Source organism: Oncorhynchus keta, chromosome 14, assembly GCF_023373465.1.
Source record: "Oncorhynchus keta strain PuntledgeMale-10-30-2019 chromosome 14, Oket_V2, whole genome shotgun sequence".
NCBI lineage: Eukaryota > Metazoa > Chordata > Actinopteri > Salmoniformes > Salmonidae > Oncorhynchus > Oncorhynchus keta.
Window position 1 is genome coordinate 60,590,585 of NC_068434.1, and position 24,273 is coordinate 60,614,857.

At 44.8% G+C, this 24,273-nt stretch overlaps 1 protein-coding gene across 20 annotated transcripts in view; it reads right to left on the bottom strand.

Moving 5' to 3' along the window:
• znf536 (zinc finger protein 536) overlaps nt 1-24,273 on the bottom strand; it is a 518,664-nt gene that overhangs the window by 18,110 nt on the left and 476,281 nt on the right. The window contains exon 5 of one of the 20 annotated variants that reach the window (XM_035736296.2): nt 558-3,077. The exons of the other annotated variants lie outside the window; for them this stretch is intronic. Coding sequence (XP_035592189.2) covers nt 2,947-3,077 — 131 coding nt within the window. The 3' untranslated portion in view covers nt 558-2,946. Of the gene's footprint in view, nt 1-557; nt 3,078-24,273 lie in introns of those variants that run through there. 20 annotated transcript variants of the gene reach the window in all.

The following is a 24,273-nucleotide window of genomic DNA, read 5'->3' on the forward strand; positions in this document are numbered from 1 at the left end:
TCTCAGCTGATCACTGATCTTTCTTTCGGTGTGTGTGTGTGTGTGTGTGTGTGTGTGTGTGTGTGTGTGTGTGTGTGTGTGTGTGTGTGTGTGTGTGTGTGTGTGTGTGTGTGTCAAACGGGATGTAGGTCCATTCTGGGTCTCCCTGGTTTGCATGAGTGTGTAAACCCATATTCAGTTTGCTTGTACCTGAGGCATTAAGGGTGGAAGTTGATGGCTAGGCCTACATTCATGTGTGTATATATTTTAGAGCACAAAACTGCTATAGGACAGTTCTCCATCCAATGCAGTGAGGTACCTTTGTTGTTTTGTGGTGGATGACAATATTATATAGGCCTACCACAATGAGTTTGTATTGTAGCCTATTCAACAGCATGAACATAGTCAGATGAAGCTCTGCGATAAAGGACGAGACTGGAAACAGAATAGTTTTGAGGGAGTGGCATATTCAGACTGTCGTTCACTCAACACTGGCATTTTGATGCTTTATTTTCTCCTAAGTGACTGTTATCCTGTGGGGGGGGGGGAGAAACAACCCATCGCTCGACAACAATCCGTTATAGTTTGAATACATTTTATTTTTATTATAAGTACAGTTCAGTAGTTACAAAACGAAGCATCTGCCATGAGAATACAGCAAACAAAAGGTTTTCAGCTCACAAGACAGGTTCGTACGTGGAATGCTCATATACCGGTTCAGAGAGAGCCAGACAGTTAATATTAACCTCTCAGCTATACAACCACACAACGGAGAGAAGGGGAGAGAGGGCATCACTATGGGACTGACCGGGCCATCTGATTGGTTAACTCAGACCCAGTCCCACAATCCACTTCTCAGCACCCTGTTTAATTCCCAACAATACCACTTTTTGTTTTAATTTCTCGTCCTTTTTTCTCCTCCTTCATGTTTTGGAATTGGGAATTCTAAAGTCAAGAAAAGCAAATTAAAAACAGGCTTTTTTTTTTTTGTGTGTGTGGAGTTGAATTTCAACCCGATGTGGAACTCGAGCATCGATCATCACTCTGCTTTAGTAACAAACAGCATGTAAATGATGACCACACAGGTGACTTGCATGCCTTGGGTTGGCACTATGATACCAGTTTTGTCAAAGCCATGTACTGTAGTCCTTCAAACTGAAAATGTACTGTATATATGTGCACTGTACATACCGCATTAGAATTCTCAGGGTTCACAAGAGGACATAGAAACAGTTCACAATGTCAAGGGACACACAGACACACACACACACACACACACACACACCTTCATTGTAGTTAGTGAGCTAGTTTTGTACTGTATAGATTTGATTTATAATACTATCACAGCCCAAAATACTTTTGGGAGAAAAAACAAATCCTTCTATGCATAATGTATTATGTATATAAGGGCATATGTTTGGAGCACATGAGTAGATTGTCAATCTTTTTCTTTTTTCTTTGAAATGTAAGAAGGCAAAAAAAAAGTACAGTACTTGGAAGAAAAGAAAAAGGGATCAACCCTATAAGACCTACCATCTAAAACAACTAGCTTTGTGGATGCAACAACGGATGACTGTATCTAAGGCTAGACAATATTTGTTTTTTCCAGTTTTTACTTCTTTTTTAAAGTAAATACATCAAACCGTTTCAGTAGTCAGTAACACTTTGCAACATTGATTGGTGGCAGTATCTTACAAACATTTGCAAACACTACAGTCCTTGAAGTCAATAAGAGAGATGAAAAGGGATGGAAAAATACAATCCTGTTTTGTTTTCGATATCTTCTCTTCAAGCTCTATGTTTATCTACAGGACAAGGTCGTGTAAACTAGTTATTACTGTCACTTCAACACCTTTTGCTCTTCACAAACAGTGTCTTTTTTTTTTTTTTTTTTGTTGCTACTTCTCTTTTTTTACATTTAGTTCTGAGCGTTTACAGGCTCTGTGATATAGAGCGAGAAAAGACATGAGATGGACCGTGCTATAGGGCAGAGTCTTCACTTCACTCCTGTTTCCGTTACGGGGATGGGGTGAGGATCCTCAGTCCTCTGTCCATCATCACACTTTACTGTACAATGCTCAGGCTTTCTCTCTCGTTGTCACATCTACTAACATCCCCAATCATATCTGAAAACGACTGCTCTCTCTTAGTTAGCTAGCACAGGAAAAGATTGTCAGAGAATGTCATACTTCTGGTTTAGTTTTTAGTTTTTCCTCTTTTTTTCTCCTCCCTGTTAGTTTGTTTTTGACACGCAGAAGAGCATTGGGCCCTAAAACAGGGTAGAAAACAGCAACTAAAATGTGCGTGGCAATAAGTGTGCTTGGTCTCCATAGATGGTTGGTCTGGTCAAAAGGAGCTTGTTAAGCTACAGCTCCAGCTGGACAAGAGTGGGAATGGTACAGTCCAGGGACAATACCATTACTGTGACCCAGGGGTCACTGAATACCTGTCTTGTACTGGATCTGATAGGAGAAAGAGAGAGTCTGTCGTACAGGTGAAGCACAGGTCAGCACAACAGTTCTGTCTGAATATAATCTTCTTTTTTTTGTCAATGATGGACGCCATCTTGGATCAAGGAATGTGTCATAGTAGGGGTGTTTTAGGGACTGTCATTTAGCAGGTAGTTTCATCAAAAACAAATCAAAAGGAGAGACATGAAGAAGACAGAAGATGGAGGGAGGAGTCATCCATGAGAGGACAGGAAACAGAATGGTTCAAGTCGCTGTCTGTCTGTCACTTTGCTCTGTCACATCCAGTGGCCTCTACAAGTCATTTCAGCAGGTCTGTCTCTCTGTCTCCTCTCCATCCTCACACAGGGCAGAAACACTCCTTCATAGTTCATTTTGAATGACTTCTCTTGTTTGATTGTAGCATGTTTTACATCAAGTCGTTGATATAGTGTGTTCCTTCATCATCACCATCATCATCATGTTCCTGCCTTGCTCCAGCCGGGTGCTCGGGCGGGAGTTAGTCTCTGTTACGAGAGGCTGCGTCGTGCGTCTCAGTGTCAGCTAGGTTAGGCAGCGCGAGGTTAGGGTCGAGGGTCAGCGCGGGGCCCAGGGCTCCATGGCCTTCCTCCTCTCCTACCCACAGATGAACTACAGTTAAGAGAACAAACGCAGATTAACAAGACTGCCCCCCGGCCCCCACCACAGCCACAACACTAAACATAGCATAGCAGTTATACACACAAAATGGCCACCTCTTGCTGAAACAAACATCACAAAGGGTGAAGTGAAAGCAAAACAGAAACTGACATTCTGTTCAGGAACCAAGATTTAGCATTACACATATATGACTGACAAACGTCTAGACTAACATTGAGATGACTAAATAAAAAAAATGCTAAACTTGGTTCAAATGTATGCTAGGCCTCTAACAGGGACTCAAGAGGTGAGGTTGTGAGGTGTTTAGCAAAGGTTGCAGTCTAAAAATGGTATGAGGCACTAGCAGTAAAATGATTTCCATACTTTTTCCAAGCAAGTTTGTTTGCTAGATAAGTGTGATAACTTGGTGATCATGTACTCAAGTAAAGCAATTATACCACACGTTTGCATCCCAGACAGCAAAACATGCTCATCTTCAAGTTCTGCAACAGTGTGAGAGGTAAATAACACAATTTATGTTTCCTTTCACAGTTCCATTGCCATTTTTTTGGGCAATAAAATTTACCGAATACATGATGTCATGTTCTTTTTTGAAAGTGCCGTTATGAAACTAACAAAATGAAATGAAAATCGCTTTTAATCGATCGTGCTGTCGCAAGGAAGATATCGAAAAAGAAATGAAGAGTCGGTGCAGAGCGAGGGAAAGCTAAAAACAGGATAGAACAGCATCGTTTTGATTTCTCAAAGAGCAACATTACTGCGGCCACCTGCTCTCTCTCTGTATTAATAAAGCACATAATCACACCGTCACGCTCAAACTTACAACTCCTATGTCAAACAGTTCCGGGAAAAAAGGCAGAAGACGAGGATTCTAACGAGAATTAAAGTTGCTCTCAGGGCTCGTCTGAGTTACACGCAATCTTCATTCACACTTGAAACATCCTATGCCAGACGCATCAACAAATGAAAACGTTCATCTCTGGGTGTTAAAGACATACCGCACACAACTGCTTTCATCTCTCGAAGAGAGAGAGCATCACTGTTCTGCCCATCATTTGCAGTCTCATCTGTATGGTTCTGTACGACGACCCAGTCTAAGGAAATACTGTCAGAGCCAACTTTGACCACTAGATGGCAGACTAAGCATGTATATGTCTTGTATGCTTTTTTTATATGGTTTATATGGTTATATGATATATGACAGACGGTTGGTTTATACTATTCTCTGTCTACATCTATGTTTCACGCATAAATCTATCATTACTCAGCCATTCACTAAGGAATCAGACTAAATGTCTTATCAACAGATTCATTTTGGAACGCATCCAATGGCATCCTAAATGCCTAATATACGGAGCCCCTCCCCCTCCGCCCCTAAACAAAATACGTTGTCGTAGTCCACCTAATAAACAAAGAACAGTTTTTCTTGACATAAAAAGTATCTGGTCTCTCAAAGGTGGCTTCTCCTCGTGATTTCCCTGGTTTTTTGTGTGTTTTTTTTTACTTCCAGTAATGACTTACAGATTAAGCCCCATATTTGATTTTCACTGTTCATTAACTAAGCCACCTGGAAGGTTATTATTTAAGCATGACATTTCTTCTCCCCAACAACTGTCACTGCGAGCAGGAGATTTCCAGGCCAACTTTATAGATTCCTCACAACTTCCTCTCAGTTTTAATTTCCCATTCGGGTGCAGAACAGATGCACCTCACCAGCCAACCCAAGGACCTCGTTGACATTCCACTTGTGTCTGCTATCTTAAAAACAACTACTGTTTATCATACCAGGTCAATACTGTTTAAATAAATACTAGCTGGTTAATGCTGTAGTCTACAACACTTTATCATTATAATGTAAGGAATCATTAGGAAAAGCACTATGGAAATGTATTATGCAAAAAATAACAATATCGGGATGGGTAAAATGCTACAATTTATACAACAGCATCAGGTCAGCAAGACTCTCTATATCTGTGACAACTGATTAGATCATTATTTGTATAATAACGTATATATTTTACAGTAAATTGCAAAAATGCACCGTAGTCAAAAGGACTAATGAAAATGCTGAAAGGGTGAGGGGACGCCCTCTACTGGTAAACTGTGAGATAACAGTCAGAATGGCCATTTACTGGAGAAGAGGCCCTAGAAACCCAGGCATATGGTAAGAGGACACATAGCTCCAGGATCCACCCTGTGTTAATACATGTGTCATGCTTAACAGAATGGATAAATGAATAGACGGACAGAACAATGGCCTAACACAAGACTGAGAGCATGTGTTGTAAACCGCCTTGGGAAATATTAGTGTTTATAGCGTGGGGGTCTCTAAGCAGTCTCTCACCTGACATTCACAAGCCATTTTGTTGTGAAAGCCTCGCTAGTACGCAAACTACACAAGACTATTAAGCTAATCGGTTACTATGGAAAACAGTATAAATCCTTCTATTTTACATTGTGTATTGCTCTGGATTTGTTACGGATGTGTAAAGGTTTGAAACATTTTTTTAGAAATCTGATGAGGCCAAAACAAAAGCAGGAGAAGTCATTCCCCCAGATAATCCTAGCCTCCATGTATTGTAGATGAAGTCCTAGTCTTATAATGATGTGGGTTTGACTGCATGAGACTTGAGTTTAGCTGTAACATAAGTGCCATGGAAGTGACTGATGCCCTATGTACATTGGAGTCTGCTGCAGGCTGGCAGGAAAACAGGCAGTTACAATAGAGCACTGCCATTGAAGGTGCCTCTGAGGACTTCCTTCTCTCCCAGGCATCCGGCGACAGTCGACAAAAAGTGTTGTTTTTGGCAAAGGTAGGCCTCATTGTAAAGCCAGTATTTATAAATATGTAAATATGAACAGCACACACTACCGCTTGAGCACGAGGATGTGAACCCAAATCATATTTTTAGAAGGTTTTAATGAATACAGGATGTTTATGAATACCATTTGCTGCGATTCAAAAAGACAAGAGGAATCCACATCCACCCCCATCGCTCAAAGCACCACTAAAGAAGAAAAAAGCACATCTGCGGTGAGACACAGCAGGATTTTGTGTTTATGGCTGTTTCTGCTCAGATCCCCATTAGAAAGCACACTACCGTGGTGAAACAGTGACAAACTCCTGCATGTGGTAGTGGCACAATGGATTGGTTCCCAGCTATACTGCATCAAGGAAGAAGATTTGTGTTCCTTTTTTAGGTAAGACAAAAGTACAAAAGGAGAATTCATATATGCAGGAGGGAAGGGGCCTATTCCGCTCGGTCTGATATCGTATTTTGTAGGTATTGTTGTTTTAGATGTTATTTATTAGATTTTTTTCCTCCTCTACCCGTAGGTATTGTATGAGGCTTGGGTGTACAGGAAGAAGCTAGGTCTTGGCTGAGAAACAGTGGGCTGGAGTGAGTTCCCTCCCTCTCCCAGTGACTATTTCTGAGAAGAAGATGGTTGGACAGATAATACCTCCGCTGAGCAATTTAAGCCCAAACACTCTGATGCAACAATCTGTCTTCTTTGCCTGATAGCGTTTTTTCCCCCTCTTTTCCAAATTACTTTCTTTCATATCTAATTATATTTGCTAATGATCTTATAAGAGAATAATGGAATGTGCTTGATCTATTACCTTCTTTTCTTTTTTTTTTTTCAATACATAAATACAATACAGAGAAAATGGCTATTCAGACGGAAGAAGTACGCAACGGTTTCAGTGCTTCTGATGAGGAAAATAACCCCCTGAGCCAGAGCGGAGGGATTTGAACTCACAGATCGCAGGACACCGAGAGCGTTACTCCCAACTCCCGATTCTAACATTCAGGCACATTTTCAGCCTAAGTTGACAAAACAAATGGCACTTCTTTTTTTTTATGTCATCGTCGTGACTTGAGGGTTGGTTGTGTGACTGGCAAGGCATTAGCAGCCTGTTAGGCCCAACATTAAGGAGGGTTGTTTGAATGTGGCCCCAGAGGGCAGGACCCTCACCCTAACGCGTGTGAGTCTCAAAGCAGGACAAAGTGTTGCATGAGTAGGTTTGCACAATGTGGAGGGCAAACTTGACCGTACGATCACTGCTTTTTGCCTTTACCCTCCATTTTGTGTGGTAGAGCTACTGCTCAAGGCTCATCCCTCTCCCTCTCTCTCCCTCTCTCTCTCTCTCTCTCTCTCTCTCTCTCTCTCTCTCTCCCTCTCTGCATGTCAGTGTGCCTCTCGTTGGGCCCTGCTAATGAATAGCCCTGCACTCCCTTGCCAAGCCCCGGTCCCCTCTTAATCCTCTCGTCCATTCTTCCCTCTGTCTTTTTCCCACAGGCAGCCGGACAGCCATGCCATGACAGACGCACTAAACCCCCCGCATTAATGGAAGGAAATGGCATTCGATCTCTATTTGATCTCCTAATCATTTCTGCTGAAATGATAATGAGCACCCTTCCAATCCTCCCACAGAGGATAAAATAAATAGAAGAGGTCCTCTCTGTACCGAGAAATGACGTCTCAGTCACCCCCCCATGTATTCACGACCAACAAATAGCTCCCCTTTAAATAAGCAAAATTTCAAATACACACACACACTGGCGACTGCTGTCTGTGATTCTTTTCAGCTGACATAATCCTGATTGATTCGTTCAGCAGATAAAAACTCCGTCCACTTCTGCCCTTTACCGCGGGAGCATAATACCAGCCTTTATTCGGCAACAATGTAACATAATGGCATTGGAATGTGCAAAAAAAGAAAAAGAAAAAAAATGCCACGTCTTAAATGCTTGTGGTTTGAGCACAAGTTGTAGTATTATGTAGAAGAGAGGGAAAAAAATAATTAAGCACAGATTACCCAAATGCGCTGGCGCTAACAAGGTCAAACAAAGGCTGTCGCTAAAAGTTTTTTGTTGTCTTTGTAGAGGGCACATTCTGGATGGTGGGACGAGCCAGGGATCTTCTGTACTCCACATTTCCCTCCCGTCTCTATTATAAAAATGAAGCTTTTGTTTGGCAACAGGAAGAGGTGAGGTCATCTGTGCTCATCAGGCCTCATTTGAGTATGAATTATGTTTTTTATTCTATCAAGCCAGTACGCAGGGAGGGCCTAGCTGTGCTTACATAGACCGCACACACTTCCTTCCTTCACTTACACATGGATTACAGGCCGGGAATGTTACCAGTACCGTTGTCAGTGATTTTCAATGGACAAGTATGTCTGTGACAAGCTACTATACAGTACACGACTTCGGGGCTGTAAAAAAAGAAAGATGACATCAAAACACCTGTCAAAATTAGGGTTTCAATTCCGCAACACACACACACACACACACACACAGACATGAACACGCACACACACACACACACACACACACACACACACACACACACACACACACACACACACACACACACACACACACACACACACACACACACACACACACACACACACACACACACACAGACATGAACACGCACACACTCGCTCGAATACTGACACACAGGGACAGTTTCAGTTTTCGAGTCGTAGTGGCTTAAACAACATAAAGATATTCAGAGGCCCTCTCGCAGGCATGTCTTGTATTAATTGTCTGTGCTAATCTCACAGCTCTGGGCTCCCTCGAGTGTGTGGTATTATTCGCACTAGCATCGCGCCACTGCCATATCTGGTTACTAATTTTGTGTGGCGTTGCGCTGTGGTGGGAATGGAGAAGAACGCTGAAGCGACTCTGTCAGCCTGGGACGGGGTCCCCTCTGAGTGACGAGAATGACACTGTCTGTCACTTCAGAGAAACGGGGGGGAGGGGAGAAAGACAGTGAGAGAGAGAGTGAGAGAAAGAGAGGGAGTGTGAGAGAGAGAGAGATAGAGAGAGATGAGGACAGAGAGAGAGAGAGAGAGAGAGAGAGAGAGAGAGAGAGAGAGAGAGACAGAGTGGGCCTTTAATCCTCCACAGTGGGCCTGTCACTGCGCACCTCCTCACAGGTTCCCTACTCCACTAGTACAGACAGAGAGCACAGCCATCACAGGTTCCATACTCCACTAGTACAGACAGAGAACACAGCCATCACAGGTTCCCTACTCCACTAGTACAGACAGAGAACACAGCCATCACAGGTTCCCTACTCCACTAGTACAGACAGAGAACACAGCCATCACAGGTTCCCTACTCCACTAGTACAGACAGAGAACACAGCCATCACAGGTTCCATACTCCACTAGTACAGACAGAGAACACAGCCATCACAGGTTCCCTACTCCACTAGTACAGACAGAGAGCACAGCCATCACAGGTTCCCTACTCCACTAGTACAGACAGAGAACACAGCCATCACAGGTTCCCTACTCCACTAGTACAGACAGAGAACACAGCCATCACAGGTTCCCTACTCCACTAGTACAGACAGAGAACACAGCCATCACAGGTTCCCTACTCCACTAGTACAGACAGAGAGCACAGCCATCACAGGTTCCCTACTCCACCAGTACAGACAGAGAACACAGCCATCACAGGTTCCCTACTCCACTAGTACAGACAGAGAACACAGCCATCACAGGTTCCCTACTCCACTAGTACAGACAGAGAACACAGCCATCACAGGTTCCCTACTCCACTAGTACAGACAGAGCGCACAGCCATCACAGGTTCCATACTCCACTAGTACAGAGAGAGAGCACAGCCATCACAGGTTCCCTACTCCACTAGTACAGACAGAGAGCACAGCCATCACAGGTTCCCTACTCCACTAGTACAGACAGAGAGCACAGCCATCACAGGTTCCCTACTCCACTAGTACAGACAGAGGGCACAGCCATCACAGGTTCCCTACTCCACTAGTACAGACAGAGAGCACAGCCATCACAGGTTCCCTACTCCACTAGTACAGACAGAGAGCACAGCCATCACAGGTTCCCTACTCCACCAGTACAGACAGAGAACACAGCCATCACAGGTTCCCTACTCCACTAGTACAGACAGAGAACACAGCCATCACAGGTTCCCTACTCCACTAGTACAGACAGAGAGCACAGCCATCACAGGTTCCCTACTCCACTAGTAGACAGAGAGCACAGCCATCACAGGTTCCCTACTCCACTAGTAGACAGAGAGCACAGCCATCACAGGTTCCCTACTCCACTAGTAGACAGAGAGCACAGCCATAACAGGTTCCTGTTTGCCGTGCCGCTGAAACACGGCGCTTCCCAGGTCAGGAATCACACAGCAACATAAGATGGGTTCCTAATGGATCAGGGACAGGAGTTTAAAATAAGAAAAGAAGGCAAGAGAGAGCTGGAGACCTGGGACGTGCTCAGTGATGACGATTCAGACGAGCAGGGAGATGCAGACAGGGAACACTTCACTTTCTATGTGTCCATCCTAAACCTTGGATACACTCGTGATTGTTAAAGTACCAACAGCATTAGTGTGTCGAAACAATGATCCAGAAATACGTCTTTTCAGACAAGCTCTACAGTGAATAATCGTAGTAAGGACAAAGAGAGTTTATGGGCAAGATCAAACAGTAGGGTGACACCAGAAATGTCTCTGAATGCTACAGTGTGTTGGCACTATCACTCTCTCTGTAGATCTTTCCGGATGAATATCCCTCTCCTATCCTCCTCCTCCTTTTCCCTCCCACATCGCCACAGTGTGCTGCAATGGAAAATCACAAGCACCTGGCTTTTTTTTTTTTTTTTTTTTTTAAATATGATTTTGCAGACTTCCTCTGGTCTCTGATGATTCAACAGTTCCCAGTATAACATCTGCTACTTACTCTTACTGGGTCTCAATTAAGACGGCGCTATTCATGAATCAACTTGTATTTTTGTTTCTGTTTTTCACATATGCGCTCGAGGTAGAAGAGCCAAAAGAGCCAACTCCATGCTCAAAGAAGATGTTTAGAGTAAGAGGTCAAAAAAGTGAGTATAGATTTAGAGAAGCTCTGGCAGTAAGGGGACACGTATTGGAGGGAATAAGAACAACAGCTTTAAACCTACAAAAGCTGGGCTGTGAATTAGCATCCGCCTTTAAGAAGGGACCAAAGAGAAGTGGTGATATGATTATGTAAATGAAAACAGGATTTCCTGCTTGCTGGAAGCATTTCTGACCCATTCCCGTTGCAAATCCTCCATTTAAGAATAATTCCCGAGGGAACCCCGCCGTTGCTTAACGGGATAATTATGATATACGAAACCTTCCAGGACCACCCCCCGCCCCCCATTTCTCCTCTCCGGCTCAGTCTTTCTCTCCCTCCCTCTCTTACCCTGCAATGGTCAGCCAGCACTTCCAAGAGGCTCACTGTTTCAGCTCCAGTAACAGAGACAGTGAAAAAAACAGAAGCTTTTCTTCTGCAACTCCGTTTCGCACACACAGGTTGTTAGTTCTACAGCTTCTTTAAATGGGGGGAGGCATCACTGTTTTTACTTTACGCAAGACCAACTACAGATTGTTATTGCTATGGTGATGTCCAAATCAATTTCAGGAGAATTATAGTCTAATAACCCTAAAGGCTAACCTGCCAGGGGCAGCAGGGAGCCTAGTGGTTAGAGCGTTGGGCCAGTAACCGAAAGGTTGCTGGATCGAATCCCCGAGATGACAAAGTAAAAATCGATCGTTCTGCCCCTGAACAAGGCAGTTAACCCACTTTTCCCCCGGTTGCCGAAGACGTGGATGTCGATTAAGGCAGCCCCACGCACCTTGGGTTGGGTTAAATGCGGAAGATGCATTCAGTTGTACAAATTCAGTTGTACAAATGGCTAGGTATCCCCCTTTCCCTATACATCTACATTGGGCATTGAGTTTCACACCATCTGAAGCTATTCACTCGTAGACTGTTTGGTCTTACTTCCTGTGTCTGCATGGCAAAACCTTAGCCTCTGCTAAAGTACAGTATCTCCAACCCCAGGCCTTAAGCAGTGACACCCTGCTCTTCATGATTCGACCAGCTCCTCCCACTAGGATGCTTCCTACGACCCCGCTCAGTCAGACTGTAACATGGGACCTCAGTGTGGGAGAACGGAGGTGGAATTGTATCACATATTTACTGAGCTCTCAAAGTGCGTGTGTAGCAGAGCGTTGTGGAGGCTGTGTGAAAGGCAGCCTCTTCAAGGTGGATGAAGTTCTCGACCAGCGGTGGATGAACGCCACTGTCGAGCCTTGGAGCACTCAGTGAGAATGGAGGGGTTAAGGCAACCGTGACCAGAGGCTATCAGCACTGGCCACATCTCAACCCAGGCTACAGTCCCCTTGTGATCTGACACAGCCCTTACAACATCACACACACACACACACACACACATAGAATCCCTTCAAAAACGATACAGGAAAAGGGCAAAGAGAAATGACTCCGGTACAAACATGTCATATTCAGATCTACAGTTTAATTGCAGGCTTGGCCGTTGTTTAGTTTTTTATTTACTTTAAAGACGTTGTTAGAGAGCAAGATGTCAAACTATTTAGTGCTGGTGTAAGCACTTACGGCAAGTCTTTTTTCCCCCTCACTTGACGCGGCCGTAAACAGTCGAGAAAGATCAAAACTGTTCATCTGAGACCAAGACTCCGTTTTGAGATGACAGATATGGCAAAAGTTTTCCGTGAGGTTCTGTGCGAAAAGGGAAACAGATTCGAAGAGCGAAGGCAAATCAAAGAAAGATTTTGGCGTGTAAAGATGTGATCACTGAGGAACGTTGCACAAGGGGACGCGTCCTGTTAAAGTTCTCTCCTTTTTTTCAGAGGAGGTTGTGTGTGGGGGGGGGTATAGGCTCTGCAGTGAAATGCCCCCCTACGCAAACTCACAATGGCAAAAACATCTCTTTCACTCTGGAGCGATAATGTGTAATATCAATTATTTATCTCCAAACACTGTTTATGAATCTGGGGTAGCAGTTCTAATAAGCAGAAGGCAGAACATCAAATTTCACAACACGGACGAGGCGCTTTTCAAAATCATTACTTTGTGTGCTCTTCTAATTGAGCCCTCATAAATTACCAAGTAGGTAAAGCCTTGGTGATGATTGTTCCTGCTCTTGGCCAGTACCGTGCCCTTGGAGGGACGAGACAAGGTAGTGACACCCTCAAGAGGAGCACTTGCTCTGGGCATGACGCTCTGTCTGGTGTGGACAGTCTCTTACGGTACAGGTAGACAACATGACTGAGATAAGGATGAGAAAGGACCCACTGGGCGCAGACTTCAGTTCAACGTCTTTTCCACGTCGGGTCAACGTACTTTCATTGAAATGACGTGGACTCAACGTTGATTCAACCATATACGACAGCTCAACAACAAGAAATGTGTCCCTTCGTTTCTAAGGTGAACATTTCATTACTATAAAATATGATCAACATTACCAGTAGTTGACTCATTTCCAGGATGGTAAATGCAGAAACAAGTCTAAAGGTAATACAGAAACCATCCTATTTTGATCACTCACTCCTCTCATTGTTTTGACAGCGAAATCCATAACATTACTTTTTGTTCCTTAGCCTTCTCTCTCTTTTCCCAAGGCTGAGAAACATCAGACATGAGAACCATTTACCCGTTTCTAATATAAAACCCGGGAAATGTACCTGGGATTATAAGTCATTGACAAATAACCTTGCTGAGAGATGCAAACTAGATTTTGTTCAAAGCTCTCCGACAGCCTCAACAGAGATTAGTTCAGGTCTTATCAGTTCAGTGATGTCACGGGGGAAATGTGTTTAAAGTCAAATTGATTTATTGATAGATTCCCCAATAAGAAGACGTCTCTCGACTTAGCGGCGAGTCTGTGTGTGCGCACGCCTGCGTGTGTGTTGTGTGTTTCTACACCTCAAATAAATTAAACAAACTGCTAAGAACTGAGAACAGAGAAGACATCTTTTTTTTTTTTTTGAACAAATTAAGAGCAGAAGTTACACTTAGAGACTGCCGTTTGATGGCTGAGACAACCACTTTTCCTTTGTCGTTTTTTCTCTCTCTCTCTCTCTCTCTCTCTCTCTCTCCGTTTACCACATGCTGGTTATCCTGCTGAAAACAGTGATTGTACAGCGCTGAGACACACAGGAGAGCTGACGAGGTTGTATAATAAGGCTCCTTTGTTCACCTCGGGGAGAGAGCACTGCATTCATTTTACACTATTACCTTCTTAAGAGTAATTATGAGCCTCTGGTGCAGGGGGCTGTGGGAAACAGTGGGCTGTACAGGCCAGCCTATGAGTGGCCTGAAGTGGATGGGACAGGAACCCTCAGGATGTCACTCCACACAACTGTCAGAGCGGAGGACGTTAAAACCCCCCTCCCCTTACTCTCTTGATCACAAGCCCTCTCTCCCTGATTTCTCTGCCTTTCCGCTCTCTCTATGGTTCTCCCTCTGTCTGTATCTCTCTTTCTCTCTCTCTCTTAATCTCATGCTGCTTCCTTTTAACTCACGAGGTCAAACGGAACCCCTAGGCAGTTCTCCCGGAATTCTGAGCCTGGTGAAGTCCTGCGGAGCACCTTCTGGAACTATGGGAGTGACCGCCAGAAACACACTGTTGAACTAACCCTACCAGCTGAACCGTACCAGCAAAAACCCTGATCATATCCATCCCATAATGAATGTACCAAATATGTTGAGATCAAGGTCCAGTATAGGCATTTTAAGTGCTGTATTCAAGCAACTATGCTCCGATATTTCTTTCATACTAACGTGGTGCCCTCGGAGGACGGGAAGACACCTCGATGGATGCCGTTCACCCCCTTCTCGCTTCTCTCCAGGCGTGGGAGGATGACGGCACAACGATCCCTTGTCCAAATGAAAGGCTTTGTGTATTCATCCATAACTGCCCACCATGCAAAGATAACCAGCCACACTCAGGATCAATATAGAACAGCCAGCATACAAACAATACTGCAACAGAAGATTGAGAATGTGTCTCTTCTCCTTTCTTTGTGGACAAAGGAGATAAAGAGAGGAGGGGTGACTGTTCGACTGACGGGAATCGGGACCCGTAGAGAGATCAGTGAATCCATGGAGTAACTCTAAGTTTAGGCTATTTCAACCCCCCTCCCCCTCCCCCCAGTATCACATCATGTTCTCTTATCTGTTTTGCAGGGATCTGACATGCTCTTATATCAACGTATGAAACTGAGCAGGCGGACTGTCTGGTTGGACTGTGGGTTATCGCAGAGAGACAGGAGTGAACTTTGGGTGGTCGGGTGGACGCCGTTAAACAGTGGCGAGAGAAACATGGCTCTGTGGCAGTGAGCAAACACAGCCTCTCTAGCTCAAAGCGTGCCAGTCAAACACAGGATCAAACAGTCCAGCTTTTGGGTGTAACGATATCGACAGAATGTCAAGCACCCAACAGGGTCTGGAAAGGGGGGGGGGGGCTAGGGCGGTGTGTGTACAGTCAAAAAGACATACAAACACAAACACACACACAAACATCCTTGTCTGTCAATCATCATAATACAATACGGCTCCAGTCTATCATAACATAAATGCAAGCAGTAGAGAACAATGGGCCAAGAGAGTGCTGAGATGAGGAAACAAGCAGACGTTTAAACTGAGTTTGATCGAAGTAAAAACACATTTAAAAATCTTATTAAAAGACATGTAGATTGTTTTAGTGATTTATCTCTTCGTGGATTTCAACAGGACATATACATCAGCAACCGACAGCTTCCTCATGTACTTCCACATCTCATTTCTCTCCATGGACACTGGTAGAAGTCACTGCTGGAACACCACGACAGTCTATCAACTGAGGTGCATCCTGTACGTGTTAAAGAACTCAAAACTTCTCCGAATGATTTAATCAAATCCAGAGTTGAATTAAATAATGATTTGGATGGAAGGAACTGATCGTGTGGTAACCTTCACCACATGCCCAATACAAATAGTGTAGAAACCAAAGAACGTGGTTAGACTGTGTTCTGGATGGAGCCTGCTTCTTGTCTGTAGACAAGACGTGTCAAAGACTCCTGCTGACAGGTGCCAGAGCCCTCAGCACTGTCGCTCACAGACTCAGAGTTTGATCTCCCACGCTGGTGAACACATCCTCCATCACATGCTTCTGATTTAGAGTTTGGATCTAAGAATGGACTGACGGACTGTCATCTAAACATGACACCCACCTCACCTAACCACTCTGCTGGGTTGGAGTTCCCTCTCTGACCTCTAGGTGGCGCTGGTCTTTTAGATGTGGCGAGCCTGGGTGCATCTGGGTGTATTTTCGCAAAGACAATAAAAGCATTAATTTGCCCTGAAATGATTCCTGACGTAAATGTAAAATGGTGCCCATTGGAACCCAGTAATGAAGCATGGGGCATCTCTGCAGCTCCTAATTTGACTAGTTAAATGACTCCATTACGTGTCTAACAGACAGAGGCAAATCATTTCTGGTCAGTTGAGGCTCACTTACCCGAATCGTTGTGCTGGGGAAATGTGAAGATCTGTGTCTACTCTACCATCTTGTCCTTTGCCTTTTTAGTCATCTGATTACAGTACCCCCCCCCAAAAAAAGAAACGGCTAGAAAAACACTTGGGAATGTGGTGGCGCGGGCCTGAAAATCCATTGGTATATATAAGTGGTATGGTACAGTATCACCATGTTAATTACTCAACCCAGATACAGGATCAACATACAGACACGCATACTAAAGAAATGAACAGACAAACAAAAGCCACAATCTATGTCAGTATTTTCCCTCCCAAAGATGGCACATTTAATGCAGATTTTTGTCATCGTAACCTTGACGCGGAATTGGATTTTGCCGTCAGTGTAAAAACAGACAGAGAGAGAGAGAGAGAGAAATATTAAAATATATTGAATTATTAAATAGACTGCCTGCTGTCCGTCACTGTCACTTAACACGTGTTGATGGTGAAGTGCTGTCCTACCAGCCACTGTGTGGACATCTGTTACTAAAATGAGCCCCCCCCCCCGACTTCCCGCGCCCGCCCCCTCACCAAATCTGTGTGCTATTGAAACGTATTCATTTGATTATTTGTTCGTTGAACGCTACTACAATGACCCCACACACGTGAACATCTATCCACACATACACCCCCGAATACACCTTCCTTCTCAATAATAACAATCCCTGGAGACGGTTCCTAAGGGGCCGGCTTGCCGGAGCACGTCAGGAAATCAGACTCAGTATATTCTTCACTTTCATGGGGTGCAGCAGCAGATGCAGAGCAATTTTGAACCGCATCCGCGCCCCTACAACCTCCCACCCTTAAACAGCAACATCCCCAAATCCACTCCTTCTTGTCTCCGTAATTGACGAGTTGCAGAGTGGAGAAAGAAAAAAAGAAACTGTAGGGGCTAAAGATGTCTATATTTGAGATTCCCTTCCCTTGGGCACGTGAATAACTGGTCCTGTTAGAGAACACTGTGGTCAAGCTGATGCTACGCGTGTCTGGATTATATGTGAGTGTACGTGTGTATATGTCTTCCCCTATCCTATCCAAGACTGTGGTCATATATATTACATTATTTCAGGCCTCCTCTGAAACAACTGCATTGACTTTACAGTCCCTTTACGGGGCTTGTCATGAGAACCGCTGAAAGACCACAGCGACTGGACCTGTAGTAACACGGTGACGGGGTGCTGCTGACACCGGTACACGGTGGCCTGCGTGGGTGAAGGGTGACGGTGTGCTGCTGACACCGGTACACGCTGGCCTGCGTGGGTGAAGGGTGACGGTGTGCTGCTGACACCGGTACACGGTGGCCTGCGCGGGTGAAGGGTGACGGTGTGCTGCTGACACCGGTACACGCTGGCCTGCGTGGGTGAAGGGTGACGGTGTGCTGCTGACACCGGTACACGGTGGCCTGCGCGGGTGAAGGGTGACGGTGTGCTGCTGACACCGGTACACGGTGGCCTGCGCGGGTGAAGGGTGACGGTGTGCTGCTGACACCGGTACACGCTGGCCTGCGCGGGTGAAGGGTGACGGTGTGCTGCTGACACCGGTACACGGTGGCCTGCGCGGGTGAAGGGTGACGGTGTGCTCATAAGCAGCTCTGTGAGTTGCCATGCCTCCGATTACCATATAAATCAGTTGCTCTAATTACGTCATATCATTAGGGATGAGGAGAGAGGGACTTACAGTATATATAGTGTGGCGTGATGAGCATTGACCACCGTCAGACCACTGCGTGTGTAATCTGGCTCTTCCTGGAACACGTGGAAAGCTACTGGATACACTAACGCCGCGTTCACCAGGGCTTAATGTATAATCGACTGACTAGTCATAGGAAAGATATAAGCCCCTTGCGTCTGTTCTTGCAGCATGACACGTGCCCACAAGAGGATTTGAGGGGTGTATCCGCGACAGCCGTGAGGGCCGGGGATAGGGTTATGAGGAGACGGATGTGGCCTGGTTGTACTTTGTCTTGGAAGGACGATGCCGACTGATTGACCGGTGGTGAGGGCATATCATGAAGACAGGAGTCCGTCTCAAATGGATCGACACGGTCGTTGGGGACCGAATCCAACCAAACAAGATGCCCCCCCCCAAAAAAAAAACTCCACCTACGGCAGTATCGATCCGGACCACCTCCTACAGATTGTGGGATAGTGAGGCCCCAGGGGGGCACCACTGTCTGTTAGTCCCTGTCAAGCCATGCCGCCCCTGGGCCTACTCTGTACCACTAATGCCACCAGCTGCCACAGCGCTGCCCTATGTGAGGAAGAGCGAGGCCTATGTCTCCTGGATATAAAAAGGCTTAATGCGATAGGTAATTATGTAGTCTGATCTCACAGACAGGGGATTTAAGAGCTAACTATACCGCCCTCCTGGAAACACATATCAATGTCTATAAATAACTGGATGATAGATAGACTGAAAGAAAGATAGGCACGGCAGATAGATAAGAGATAGGGATATTGAGATCCAGATAGAGATGCAGATGAAGATAGAGAAAGAGAGGGGGAGGGGGAGAGGTAGAGAAAGAGAGAGAGATATGGATTTGGCTTTGCGTTTAATGAGAAAAAGCACGACACTTAGAACGAGGACCTTTCTCAACAGGCTCTGACTTTAGATGCTAAAAGGAAAAGGTTTTGCTAGGGCCTCGTACCCTACAAGCTACATGTGTCAGACCTTTAAATATATATCTCCGGTATTGAGGAGAACATGTCTGACTTTTATTGTCCACAGACTGGCCTTTCTGAAGTCAAGTGGAGTGTTTTCATGGCTGCCCCCCTCCCACGCCCCCAGCGCCCGCATCCTCCCCCCCTCTTAAACTCTCACTGGCATTTCTGACTGTTGATCCTCCTGAAGAGGACAGATCAAATATTCCACTCGAGTAGGAGTCTTCCGTTTCGGGCGCAGATATGATTGGGGTTGACGGACGGGCCTGGTTTGAAGTCTTAACAGACAGCTCTACTTTGATATCCTCGCTCCCAGTGTATCACCAAAGACACAGGGAACAGAGGTGGGGGGAGAAGAGAACGAGAGAGATGAACAAAAGCATCTGTGGAGTGGTCAGGGCCAGCGGCAGCTTGAGTCAGAGGCTTTTTGAAGTTTACCCCCCCCCCCACCCCTCCCCCAAAGCCCCTACTGCCTCCCATCTCTCTCTCTCTCTCTCTCTCTCTCTCTCTCTCTCTCTCTCTCTCTCTCTCTCTCTCTCTCTCTCTCTCTCTCTCTCTCTCTCTCTCTCTCTCTCTCTCTCTCTCTCTCTCTCTCTCTCTCTCTCTCTCTCTCTCTCTCTCTCTCTCTCTCTCTCTCTCTCGTAGCACCTGTTGTTGACACACTAGATGGTGCTGCTCCAAGACACCACTGCTCAGCCGTACCCTATCTTTCAAACGCATTTAAATCACAATAAACCCATAATCATAACTGCGTTGATTATAATCATGTAATGATTCTGCATCAAGCCTATACTGACTGCAATGACTTTTTCTAAGAGGTACATTATTCAAATCAAACGTAGAGTAGTGTACAGTGATGTACACCAAATCATAGAACACAGACATGACCATGAGGAAATGCTCACCTAAATATGAAATATACGGCACAACTGTGAGACAAAACAGATGTCCTTTGTCCCGGCAGGAATTAAATAGTTAACAGCTTTTTTTCTCCCCCTATTGTAGATGTCTCCCTTAGAAACAAGGTTTTGTTGCTGCAAAGTGGGCTCAAAATTAAAGCATATCATTTTACACACATATTGCATGCATATTACGGAGCCTCAGCTGCCCGAGCCCTGCTCTTAAGAGCCAGATGATTAAGTTAGGGAGGGTGTATCAGATAAGATTTAAGCATCCCCTCCTCATGCGTTCCCCTCGCATTTTACAGGGGAACTTATTAAATGGGGGGAAATGACATTATTTTTCTGAGTGTATGTGTAATTATTGCCACACACCTGTGACTCCCGTCATCTTCGACAGGACGAGAGGAGGAAAGAGGGAGGGAGAGACACGGAGAAGGGGAAAGAGAAATGTCGTTTGGAGCAACGGGGTTTCTCAATTTTTTTTTTATAAAAAAAAAAAAAAAAAGAGAGAGAGGAGAGGAGAGAGAGAGAGAGAGAGAGAGAGAGAGAGAGAGAGAGAGAGAGAAGAGAGAGAGAAACAGAGAGCTTGTTAATCAGAGTCTTTCTGTCACTCGCAGTACACTGATATCCTAATGAATCACACACTGTCAATGACATCACAACCCCCTGATGGAAGGAACATCTTTCAGCAGATCCAACCAACACCGTCATTTGGAAAACAGGGACTAAAACAATGTGCCGAAGTGGACAACAGCTTCGCTGAGAAGACAGACGAGGAGAGGAAGAGAAAAGTGCGAGGAAGTCTTCAAAATCCAATCCGTACATCATTTTATTTGAGCAAAATGTTGCCTGAAAAACACTTATGTGTTTTTCTCTCTCTGCCCTCGTTTTAAAAGGACCACCCTGATTAAGGCAACATATGAAATAGCACTCAGAAGACAAGCGGAAATGACCTATTAAGATGGAGAAATGATCTCCCTTTGCGCTTACTCCAAAAAGTGACTCACCATGTTGTAATTGTTTACCTTTGACACCGACCATAATTCTCCCCCACTCGACTGTAACGGAATAGTTCCGCAGCTCTTTCGGAAGCCACGCACTCTATGTTCTCTCCATCCTTACAGGGCGCCACGGCCTCAAATGTCACCGCAGCACACCAGAGTCCTCTGTGACTCCACACCCCCGTGTGACCACATCAGAAAACGATGGGAAAGAAAGGAAATCAAATCCAATCTGAATGTCGGGAACAAAAGTCATTAAAGAGACTCTAGTCTTGTTGAGATCCATCAGCATACGGTCTGGGCCACTTAACATGACCTTCTTTTTGCTAGCTGATTTTTATAAACATTTTTTTTTTTTACATCTTGGAGCGGGTGTGAGTAAAAACAAATCCCGTCAAGGTTTTACTGTCAATTCTGCCTTCCTGTGTGTATCTAAAAGCAGGGACATTTTGTAGAGTTTCTGGTGTAATGTTTTAATAGAACGCAGATGGTTGCAGATGTAGGACCTTGCCGTAGCGGTGACATGCCTTTAATATTATAGAGTGGTCTTGCTGTAAATGTTCAAGCAGCTGTTTCCTCCCGTTGTAAAAATTGGGACTTTTAATTCATGATTGACAGCTATTGGATTTACTGTAAATTCCAGAAATGAATATGGACGTGAGGAAAAGAGAGAGGGGTGGGGGGGGATGTGGAGAGGGGAGAGGGGAGAGGGTTTGGCTCTGTTTGGCACTGAAGGTATTCATCCCAGCCCAAACCCGGTTTATTTTCTACTTTTTCTCTTTTAAACCACCGAGCCACAGTCTGTTTAAACACACGGCTGTGTGTCTTGATCTACATGCACTATTCAAATGTACAGGAATATTAAAATCAGAGCGAGCGAGGAGAGGGTGGAGAGAGAGCGAGAAAGAGAGAGAGAATGAGAGAGAGAGAGAGAGAGAGAGAGAGAGAGAGAGAGAATGAGGTAGGGAGAGAGAGAGAATGAGGTAGGGAGAGAGAGAGAATGAGGTAGGGTGGAGGCTGGAGTTATTTTTGTATGTGTTTATTTAGCTGCTGTTCGTTTAGTTTTAATGTCAGCCCGCAAGAAGAGTTCCCCTGATGTTCATGGTTGATTGTCATCAATTCGCTTCTTGGCATTTAAACCACCTGCTTCCAATACAGGTATTTGAAATGCAAATATATTGCATATGCCCAGACAAATTAAAAACATGGGGAGTAAACACTTTTGAAGTCAGAACTTTTTATAATTTTTTCATCAGGGAGTTCATCAGGGAGTCAAATGTTATTTTCCTCGAGAAGGAAGGCCATGACAGATACTGCGTTACTACTATCTGATGATATATTTATTCAAGGTTTTGTTCACAAGGCATACAAATAGGTCCTGTTTTATCTTACCCTGAGCTTGATTATGGTGCCTCTCCGAGTGTATTCGATGGAGTGTTTTTTTTTTACAGACACAAAGTGAGAAATATATATATATATATTTTTCATGACTCTACTGTTATTTACACATCAATAGCCATACATCTTCTTAAACATTGACTCACTCTCATATGGATATTTGTATATGATCATTACTTTTGCCCCTCGTATACTTTGTCTTCCTGAGTCAGCTCCTAGCTGTAATATCCAATACTGCTACCTCTGCATTCAGCCAAAGCCAATGGCCCTGGTTCAATTCATTTAATTGTAACAGTGAATCCAACTCTGCCCAGTACGGAAGTGACGACATTAATGAGGACGTATTCTAATGAATCCAGAGCATGATTTAGACACGATCGTGTAGCGCTAACCACATTATAGACACGATCGTGTAGCGCTAACCACATTATAGACACGATCGTGTAGCGCTAACCACATTATAGACACGATCGTGTAGCGCTAACCACATTATAGACACGATCGTGTAGCGCTAACCACATTATAGACACGATCGTGTAGCGCTAACCACATTATAGACACGATCGTGTAGCGCTAACCACATTATAGACACGATCGTGTAGCGCTAACCACATTATAGACACGATCGTGTAGCGCTAACCACATTATAGACACGATCGTGTAGCGCTAACCACATTATAGACACGATCGTGTAGCGCTAACCACATTATAGACACGATCGTGTAGCGCTAACCACATTATAGCAGTTCCCCCACATTGTTTGGAGTCTATATTTTGGAAAATCTCTCTCGCATTCAGACTTCAGTTAAAAGTGAATCCTATGATAAGGATGAGCTTTTTAATCAGGCAGATGGGCAGCCCGAAAACACTGGGTCTGCACTGTCTCATCGTCATCATGATCATTACCATCATCATCATCATCATCATCATCATCATCATCATCATCATCATCATCATCATCATCACGCATTTCCATCAAACCGTCTGATGAGACAGTGATGATGGTATCGAGCTCACAGTCTGGAACATAGAATCCATGTCTAAAACCTCAGGTATGCTGCGCCGCACTTTCAACAACAAAAAGAGAGAGAGAGAGAGAGAGAGAGAGAGAGAGAGAGAGAGAGAGAGAGAGAGAGAGAGAGAGAGAGAGAGAGAGAGAAAGAGAGAGAGAGAGAGAGAGAGAGAGAGAGAGAGAGAGAGAGAGAGAGAAAGAGAGAGAGAGAGAGAGAGAGAGAGAGAAAGAGAGAGAGAGAGAAAGAGAGAAAGAGAGAAAGAGAGAGAGAGAGAGAGAGAGAGAGAGAGAGAAAGAGAGAGAGAGAGAGAGAGAGAGAGAGAGAGAGAGAGAGAGAGAGAGAGAGAGAGAGAGAGAGAGAGAGAGAGAGAGAAAGAGAGATGTGAAAAGAAGAGAAAGACAAAACAAAACTCATGCCTGCTGCCCAACTGCTCCGTGTTCCTCTACTTTTGATAAAGTTGCTGAGTGTTGTTTTTCAAATTAACGAGCAGGCTTTTCATTTTGTCAGATGAAGAGGAGGAAGAAGGGGGGGGGGGGCGGTGTTGATCATGAAACAGATTCATTAGCGCTAGTGAAATCCACTACTTCTCGTCTGCCTACGTCCTGCACGCCACACCTTGCAGCTTATTGATTTGCTTAAATTACAGGCTGACGAGCTTGGGACATGGCAGGGATCGGCGGGGTTCTCTCCATGAAACGGCTGTCACTCTTGTTGACGAGCACGATGCCAGGAGAAGCAAGGCGATGTCGCCACGATTGTTCACGGGCCTGTCAACAACGCCAGACAGAAGCCCTGACGAGGTGTTACCTAATTGTGTTTTAAAAAGCGATGACACTTCGTCTAGT